The following is a 9733-nucleotide window of genomic DNA, read 5'->3' as shown; positions in this document are numbered from 1 at the left end:
ACGAATTTTGAAGAATAAAGTCATAATTCTAAAATTAAAGTTAGAATTCTGAAGTTAAAATGAAAATTCTAAAATTAAGCTCAGAATTCCAAAGAAAAAAATTCATTATTCTGAGTCTAAATTCAGAATTCTGAGAAAAAAAGTCAGAATTCCTGAGAAAAAAATTAGGATTCTGGTGGAAAAAAAAGAAAAGTCAGAATACTGAAGACAAAAGTCAGATTTCTGAAAATTGAAGTCCTTAATTCATCCTTTCCCTCTAGGCTCAGCACCTCATCTTTCTCCCTGTAGGTTCTCTTTCAGACACTAGAGGCTGGTTGTACGTTTGCACCGTTTGGTGTCAGCGTTGCGTCACGCCTTCCTGTTACCTATGCAGACGATGTCCATGAAGCCGTACATGCCGTAGCAGATCTGGAAGAGCAGGTCCTGACGCTGCCACTTGGCAGAGGGGCTGAGTGAGGACCAGATGAGCCAGGAAATGCTGGCGATGAGGAACAGGGAACCCAGGATTATCGCTGCAATCTGCACCTTCTCGATCACAGTCAGGGAGATGGCCTGCCACTGAAACACAGAGGAGAGGCTGAGTGTAGGAGATGGGGAAAAACTGATCAAATCACGTATGCAAGAGAAAATTGACACTTTGACAAATATATTAAAAGAATGCCAAGAATTTTAGGTCATTTGATGTACACCCACATATTTCCCACAAGTCTGATCCAGAAATGATCTGTGCCAAATTGGTAGGCAAGCGCAGCGCAAAGCATAAATGAACTTGCATGGCTTTAACACCAACAAAAAGAAAATATACTGACACTCTTCACCAATGTACAAGAGAAATATATATCAACAAAATGGCTGCTGTCGGGTTCGACCCGCATGAGACAGAGAATGGAAACATGCCTGACGATAGTCCACTACTTAGTGAACACAGAGAGCGTACACCATGGATGAGCGTCGCAACATGACGGATACAATCAATGTTTAAACAAAGCAGGACAAACTCTGCGTGTGAATAAAAAGGTTCTGGTGACTGGCTGAGTAAGTACAGTTAGTAACAAACATAGGCTACATTTCTGTCTCTGCTAGCAGATAAAAGCCACATTAGCTGGGCTAATTTTGCTAGTTTAGTAAGAAGTACTACAATAGATATCACAGAGGTGGGTAGAATACTCAAAAATTGTAATCAAGTAATATTTGTAATTCACTTATATTGTTTATAAATTAGTTAGGAGCATGGTGGGAGCTAGATCTAAGCTTGTGACTTGTTGTTGTCATAGCAACTCCATAATAACTGTCATGACAGGTACCTACCAAGATGGCTGTCAGGCTCACAGTTCCCTGAAGTGTGACATCACCTGAGAACTTTGTATTGATTTTCAAATTATTAAGATTCCAAGACGTTGTGAGGCTTGTCAGAGCTAACAGAGATAGTTTCACAATAAAATTGTACGATCAGGCAGTTACCAAAGCATCCCACAGTGAGCGTGCATTCACACTAGTTTGGTTCTCTTTATCCGAACTGTAGTTTCTTTGCCTGGAAAGTCCAGATGAATGTGTAATCAAACTTCATTGGGGCCAAAAAACGAACTCTGGTTCGCCTACAAATCTGTCGGTTGAAGTGAAGTCTGGTGCAGCTTGGTGCGTATGTGGACCAGAGACCGCTCCAAAAGCAGGAGGCGAACTGCAGTGCAGGGCATTCTGGGTAAATACCACCAAAACAATGTGCTAGCCTATCGCTAGTGGGAGAAATGGCCTGTGGTCCTTTGCCAAAGACATAATAGAAATTCTACAATCACTAAACTTTGACGCTTTCTCATTTGTTTACGTTTTGTGAAGGAGGAAGTTGCGCTTGGTGTCTTCTTCAGAGGTTTTCTTGTTGTTTTCTGACTTGTTTCCTCCAGTGGTTTTTGGTGTAGTGCCCCCACAGGTGTGGAGGGGGAAAGGTTGTTCTGTTAGTTAGACCATTTGACTCAATGCAGTGTGAAAGAAAATGCAGTAGCTGAAAAATGCAACAAATGTTGCAATTTTGGTCCCAAATTTCTGTTACTTTCAGCTTCTCTCATGTTATTAATCTGCTTTGCATTTCTGTTGATTTACACCCACCGCTGCCTTGTCTTTCACCTGATCCCTCACTCATACTATTCTTTTCAGTTTTCAGTGCCAGATCCTCTGTTTTTACGCCTTGTTTCACGGCTTTTCAAGTTCCTGGCGTAATTCCATGTCCCCTTTTTCCTGTTTCATGTTTCTATTCCTGAGTTTGCAAGTTGCGTTTTTGATTATTAAAATCTTCAGTTATGCCATTCTGCACATTGGCTCTGCTTTAACTCCAAGAATTTCCAGTTATTTTTGGAAAATGTACAGTTTCCAGTTTGGTTTGATAAGAATCCAAAAACATAAATATAAAATATAAAATGTACATGTACTATACAAATGCACAATATTTTGTTCTGAAATGTTAAATCACAGGTTTGTGAATAAGTAGAAGTTCTAAAAGTGCATCTTTTGTCAAACTTCTTTTATTTTCATACCAGCATATTTAAATCAAGAGACACGTCTTCTCAATAGGTTTTGTTCTGTGCGTCTGAAAAGACGGGCAGACGGACGATGACGCAGAGGGAAAATTTGTCAGCACAATATGGCAAACGGTCTTCACACCAGGAAAGGCTTGTGATATGTTCCAGCAAAAACTGACGGGTGTTTTATTATGAAAGGTCAGTGTTAGTTGTATTTCTTTATGTATTCATGTACTCCTGAATGTTTCCTTTGTTTAATTTGAAGACATTAAAGTTAACAGTGTTTTCCTCAGTTTTTGTCAAGATTTTTTCTCCTATGGTCAGTCTTGGACCATAATTTAAAAAAAGCTTGTCGGATTCAATTTTTCTTTGATTTCTTCAAAGATGAAGATAAATGTGTTTGTTTGGTTTCCAAATATTCAGTGTTACCTGCAGTGGGTTCTTGGTGCTGATGGCCAGGACCTGGTACTTGAAGTAGCAGAGCTCACAGCTCCAGGAGCCCCTTTCGCTTATCCATCGGATGAGACAAGGCTGGTGAGTGCAGCGCACCGAGCCGTCACAGCGACAGGGACTCAGCAGCTCCCCCTGCAGGAAACGCAAAAAAAACAAGAGATTCTCAGATTGTTTCTACAATGAAAAAGCAGGACGTTTGCAGGAAGTCTGGAAAAGCCAGAAAGAAACATTTATTTTCAAACTAAGCAAATACAAAATATGGAGTTTGGTTACTCCCTCACACTGCTCTGAGTTTAACATGTTTGCCATTGATTGGAGCAACTTATGTGACTGATTTAAGGACGTACAAATTACCAGAAGTGCAAATAATATTTGGTAAAATCAGCTGCCAGTTTGTGCAAAGGTGTATTAGGGCCACTGTAAATACTAGGAAGAAAGGAGGAGTAAATTTCCACCAAAAAATGCTAAAATGTTTCTGGAAAAAATCTTGAGAAGTTTGAGATTCAATACTCAAAATAAAAAATAAAAAATGCTACAAAGAAACTCAGAAAATTTCTTGAAAAAATCTTGGAAATCTCTGAGTTTCAAAAGTTTAACATTTTCACCTTGTGTTAGCTTATCCCAGCACACCTGGAAAAAAGTGGGACATAGCTTCAGTTCTTTGGTTAGCTTAGCTTAGCACACACTTTGAAGACAGAGAGAAACACATTCAGTCCTTTTGTTAGCTTAGCTTACTACAACTTGAAAAGAGCAAGAAATGGTTTCAGTTTTTTGGTTAGCTTAGCCTTGTACACCTTGAAAAGAGCAGAAAGTGACTTTAATTCTTATGTTAGCTTAGCTTACCATGCAGTTTTAAGTGGAAAACACCTCTGGTTCTTGTATTAGCTTAGCCTTGTACACCTTGAAAAGAACAGGAAGTGATCTTTGTTCCTTTGTTAGCTTAGCTTAGCACAGAAATATTTTCTATATTGTAACATATTTCTGATAGGAAGCAGGATAGTTAAACAATTTATTTAGCCAGTGTTTCAGCAAATATTTTCGGAGATTTGACAAAATTTATATGTTTTTGATCAACATGGTCACTGATACATGTGACTATGTTGCCTTTATCACAGACTGCAGCACCTTGCTAGCAGCTATAAGGCTTCACCGTTTTTTTAAATGTGTTTTTGTAAGTTAGGAAGAATTATAGCAACATATTAAAGTAAAGGAACTTAAGGCAAAAAAGTATAAAAGCAGCCAAAAACAATGGAAAAAGTATTGTTGTCTATTGTTTGTCAAACCAGAAAAATAAACCAGAATATGTAACCTTCAAGTTTTTGGACATTGGATTTGCACTGGTCAGCAGTAGCTGATTGATTTTTTGGATATTTGGTTTGACCAAAAAATGTAATCTCCACTCCAAACTGGAAAAAAATTGAACAAAATGTAATCAATTTTGTTCAATTTTCTCAATACTTTTGAGTAAAAGTCACAGGATAGATGTTATTCTTGCAAGGGAAAGCAAAAAGTGTGGTTAAAAATGTGGTTAGTTAGAGATAAATAATGGATTTTGTTGGCAAAATTTTCTATTCTAAGAAGATCTAACAATGTTTTCCTGGTTAAAAATATAAATTCTCCATCTACGTCAATCAGTACACTATAAAACATGACAAAAACCTTCCAGAAACCAAGTCAGGTGTTTATTTTTAAGAGCTAGGCTGGAGAGTCTTTAGGATCAAAGTGTCTCTTCAGCACCGCTGCAGCACCTGAAGCCTATTGGCCCGTCCAACACGTTCAGGTTGACTGCATCCAGGCTGTCACCATCGCTCTGCATCACGGTCCTCATGTCCTCGCACGGCTCTGCTTCCACCGCACTTTTACTTTACACTTGACTCCCAGCGCCACTCACTGAAACCCTTTTAAAAAAGAGCATTGTTCTGGGAGGATAATCATTATGAATCACAAGTGAGTCAATGAAAGGACACAGCTTGATGTGGAGCGAATTTGGCAAAGGGGCAACTTGACACGCTGCACCAACGGCGGGGAGTGCGGAGGCTTCAAGGGCAGGCAGGTGGACCGAGAGGAGCTTCACATCGATTCATAAAAACTCAACTTACACAGATTTCAGAATCAACAAATGAGATAACAATGCTGTAAAAAAGTATATTCCCTCATTCTTTTTGTGTCATTACTACTTTTCATTGTTTCACATCATAAAACTAGTTTTAAAAGTGTCTGAATAAATACACTTTCCTTGATGATATTAAAGGGAAAAATGTATCTAATTTAATGAAAACATAACTGCTGCTTTAAGAAATTATTAATTAAAGCTACAGACAAACAGAGATGAGTAGAGTACCCAAAACTCAAGTAGAAGTAAAAATTATCCGACCAAGAAATTACTTAAAGAGTAAAAAAGTGTTTGGTATACAGTCTATTCAAGTACTGAGTGATCAAATTATCAATCATTTAATATTTAAAAATTACATCATCAGACAGACCAAAACATAAAGTTAAATGGAAATTTTTCCAGAAATTAACTCAAGTAAGAGCGTTGCTTCCTAATAAAATTACTCAAGTAAAAGTAAGTATGATATAGTGATAGTTTCAGCAAATATGTAAAAAAAAAAACTAAACCCAAATTAGCGCCTTAGCATTAGCGTATCCTAATCTGCTAGTGCTTTAGCACTAGCAGAACTAATGTTAGTTAGCACAACTCACTTTTTAGCTAGCAGTGCCCACTACTATTGTTTTCTGATCACTTATATTGGAAGGGAACTGATCGTTAGCTAAACAAAATGACAGTCAATACAATTCAGATGATTAGATAAACTGAGCCGTAATCCAGTCTATTAACTCCTTCAATTTAAATTACAAAAAAACCCCAAAAGAATAATAATAATAAAAAAAAACAGATCGATTTGGAAGGTTTCCATCTGTTCATTTCTGTCTGGGCCAATTATATAAAAAGCCAGAATTTACAGATGGTGATTCAGAAAAACTGAAGCGGCATCTTATCACATCACTTGGCAGTGAAATGCTGTACCTGCAGTGACACAAATAAAGCTTTTCCTGATCGTCTGCACCCTTGTTCTCCCATCTGGCTCATTTGACCTTCTGACTTATAAAAACAAAACAAAAAAAAAAACGCAAGTGACCCAGTACATGAGAAAGAGTCTGGCAGATGAGCCACATGCCACTTATAAACATTAAAACAACGTGCCTGCTGACATTATAAAGATAACATAGAGAAGGTCAGAATATATATGAGGGACTTAATAAAAAACATATGAAAGCAAACATTTTTAAAATGTCAAGTTGTCATAGAAAGGTCTGCAAACGAGCGCGTAAGAGTGTGCAATAAAAACATAAGAGCTCAAAAGCTGCACATTCGTCATGGACCAACAGCAAAATTAAAACACGAGATTTTATTAATATTAAGTAACTGATTGCATCAAAACAATAATTCAAGTATCTGAATTTATTTAGAAAATGTCACAAACTGTTCTGTTGATGGTGTTAAATGTCCGGTGACCACTAGAAGTTAAAATCAAGATTATTTCAAAATGTTTTCCATGCAGATGTGTAAACATTTCCATCATTTATTCTTCTTGATTTGATATTTCCCATCAGTCTCAGTGAATCTGATTAGCCTGCAGCTGCATGGTGGTGCAGTTGTTAGCACTAACTGTGAACATAAAGTTCCTGAATGGAAACATTCCAATTTCTAAAAAAAACCTCTTGTTTTTGGATAGAAAGTTTTGGTGAAGGACACGGTGGTTTTGTTGGCCGTATCAAAATAGATTTATTTTGCAAAACTGCAATGGCAACACTTTTTTGTATCACACAAGTCACATGATCGACATCCGGATGTTAGGATTGGTGGAAACAACAAAGAAGAAAATGACAGGAAGTAGTTGGAGTATATTTTTTAATCCTAAAAGTAATTTTTTTCAAAAATGTTGCTCCAGTAAATGTAATTGAGTAAATGTAACTAATTACAACTATGGGGTTGAAACTGTTCAAATAAAGCACAAAATGAACACAACAGTCAGGACAATAATAACTAATCTGAAGGAAATGATCTTTACGCCCTAAAATAACTAAATCTAAATCCTTAAAGAAGAATCTGAGTTTTCATAGACATTGTGTTCGTAAATGATTGTTTTACATTTATAGTCTTTTCCTTCACTGAAAGGTCAAAGCAAGTAAAAGGTCACGTCTCGTCTGCCGCAATCAAATTGTTTCATTTAAACAAACAAAACAATAAACAGACGGAGAAAGCAGCGACTTCTTGCTTCAGAATCACTAGAATATTAATATTTCACAATACAACTCTTCTGTTTTTCAATGGTACTGAAATGAGCACATAAATCATTTAAAAGCAGCGTCTGAATGCTTTCATTTTTACAAAATCCTTCTTCTTAAAACAGCTTGATCCAAAACAGAAGATCCAGATTTTTAGTGACTATTTTCAGCTGCGATCAAACAGACATTTGTTGTTCTGCTGCGTATTTAGGACAGCAGGATGGTGGATGTGGCAGTCGTTCAGAATAAACCGGGCGCTCATTGTGATGTGGGAACATGTCACCCACTACAATAGTGGGACTTGTTAACCCCCTCACACACTGTTCCCCATCACTGTGTGAATCACTATAATCTGGAAGTACAAACGCTCAACTTTCAAGTGGAACAAGCTACTTAATGGCATATAATTAAATTCATATAATCCATAAAAAGTAAACAAGTGAGTGTGGATTTCTATCCACCTTATTTCTGGCGCTGCTGCAAGAGGATTAATTATTTTATCAACTTCCAGGATGATAACAGCAGCTGCAGCTAAGTGGTTTTGCCATGGAGTTATCTCTATTTTCTAGATAACTGGTCTCCATTTTTAGCTTAATTTCCTTATTTTTTTCTCAGTCAGGGCAATCATACACCCATGGCGTACGATGGAGTATTAGAGACAGGCTAAGAATTATTTTTTTAACCTTTAATTACGAGAATAAAGTCATAAGATAACAAGGAACAAGGTCACAATTCAGGATAATAAAATTGTATGACAATGAAGTAAAAAAAAAAAAAGAATATAGTAATCATGTTATAAGAAAAATATTGTAAGACAATAATCATGTTTTCCAAGAATAAAATCATAATTTATGAGAAAAGGTTCATACAAGAATAAAGGCAAAATAAAAGAATAAAATCGTAACAATACAAAAATACAGCAGCAATGCTACCAGAAAAAGTCATATTACTATAAAAACATCATATTAGAATAAAGTTATGCTAAATGAAGTAATATGGCAATAAAGTTGTAATAGTTCATTTCATAAAATTGTAACATTACCAGAATAATGTCATAATGACACAATAATGTCATATTACCAGAATAAAGTCATAGTAATGTTAGAATAAGGTCATATTAATACAAGATTAATTCAAAACAATAGCAGAAAAAAAGTTGTAATAATAAAGCAGTAATAAAAAAAATGACTGACTACATTTTCGCAGTGGTAACATTATAAAAATGTAGTTTAGTGCATTAGAATGAGGAATGTTGAGCATTTTGTGAAGTTATTCTTTAGTATTTATTTTAAAAATAAGGGAATGTTTCCTCTTAAAACACACCAGCATTAAATTATCATCATTAGCAGGAGTTTGATATTATTGTGCAAACAACTGAATCTATTTAAGAAAAACAAGTTATCTCAGCTATTTTTTCATTAAAATGCCTTTTAATGTCATTTTGGGACTTTCTTCTGGTGATATTATGTGTTTATTCTGCTAATATTAGAACTTTATTCCTGTAAAACAAAAATATAACAATGATCATGTGTTGTTTGATAACTAAGATCAATTCAAATCTATGTGTGATTGAACTGAAATTACATCCTTTGAATTTTGCGAATTGGAGCTGTATAAATAAACTGAAATAAACTTTCTGTAACTGAATACATGTATTCAAATTAAAGGAGAGGTATTTCTGTTTTTCCAGTGTGTGTTTATGCTGCTAAAATAGTAAAATAGGATTTTTATTTAAGGTTTTGACTCTTGTTTGGATGCTAAAACTGTTGATGGTTCTGCAATTTTCTCTGTGGGATCTTTTTCGTAACATCTTCGTTCGTCTATTTCCAATAAAGTGCAGCTGGGAAGCTGCACTTTAGTCTTTGGGAAGATATTTTATTCCAGTCAGTTCATTGTGTCTTTCATGTGGTATTTGCTGACCTAAAAAGTGGAAATGAAATACCACAGCTAAAAAAATTCAACCTTAAAATAGCAATAAAAAAAAAAACACAAACGCTGACCCTTTACACATTCATAAAACCCCCCACAGTGGATGATGAAGTGTGGGCTTGTCCCTGGAGGCCACTTCACAGAGCACAAGGGTGTTAATTTGGTGTGTCACTTCATGACTAAGAGAGTGGTCTGCAACCTTTAGACGAGACATTTTTTGTGTGGAAGTGGCCCCCATGAGCTCCAGACTGCACGCTAGTCTGGAAACACGCTGCTGGGAGAAAAGGCCACCTCACACTCCACTCCTCCTTACTCCAGTTGTTTCTCTACCTTTTAGCCTGAAGGAAAAGCTTCTGTTCAGTGGCGATCCCACAGGGAGGGCAAGGGGGGACCATGGCCCCCTCTTGAAGAATACGCCACAGAAAGAAAAGTGATCAACGATCAGAGGAACACAGATGTGAAACCCAATCAATAAATATATACATTTATGAAATTTATTATATATATGTACTGCTCAAAAAAAATAAAGGGAACATTTCACTTTAATTTTG

The 9733-nt window shown here is 36.2% G+C and overlaps 1 protein-coding gene across 1 annotated transcript in view; it reads right to left on the bottom strand.

Moving 5' to 3' along the window:
- The window catches only part of marchf9 (membrane-associated ring finger (C3HC4) 9), a 21637-nt gene that overhangs the window by 4707 nt on the left and 7197 nt on the right, over positions 1-9733 (bottom strand). Inside the window, exons 2-3 of the mRNA XM_007541858.2 lie at positions 2940-3095; positions 366-558 (exon numbers count right to left, since the gene is read on the bottom strand). Coding sequence (XP_007541920.1) covers positions 366-558; positions 2940-3095 — 349 coding nt within the window. The remainder of the gene's footprint in view (positions 1-365; positions 559-2939; positions 3096-9733) is intronic.

This window comes from Poecilia formosa, unplaced genomic scaffold, assembly GCF_000485575.1.
Source record: "Poecilia formosa unplaced genomic scaffold, Poecilia_formosa-5.1.2 Scaffold637, whole genome shotgun sequence".
NCBI classification, from domain to species: domain Eukaryota; kingdom Metazoa; phylum Chordata; class Actinopteri; order Cyprinodontiformes; family Poeciliidae; genus Poecilia; species Poecilia formosa.
Note: the sequence above shows the minus strand (reverse complement) of the source record. Positions and strands in the feature narration are given on the sequence as shown.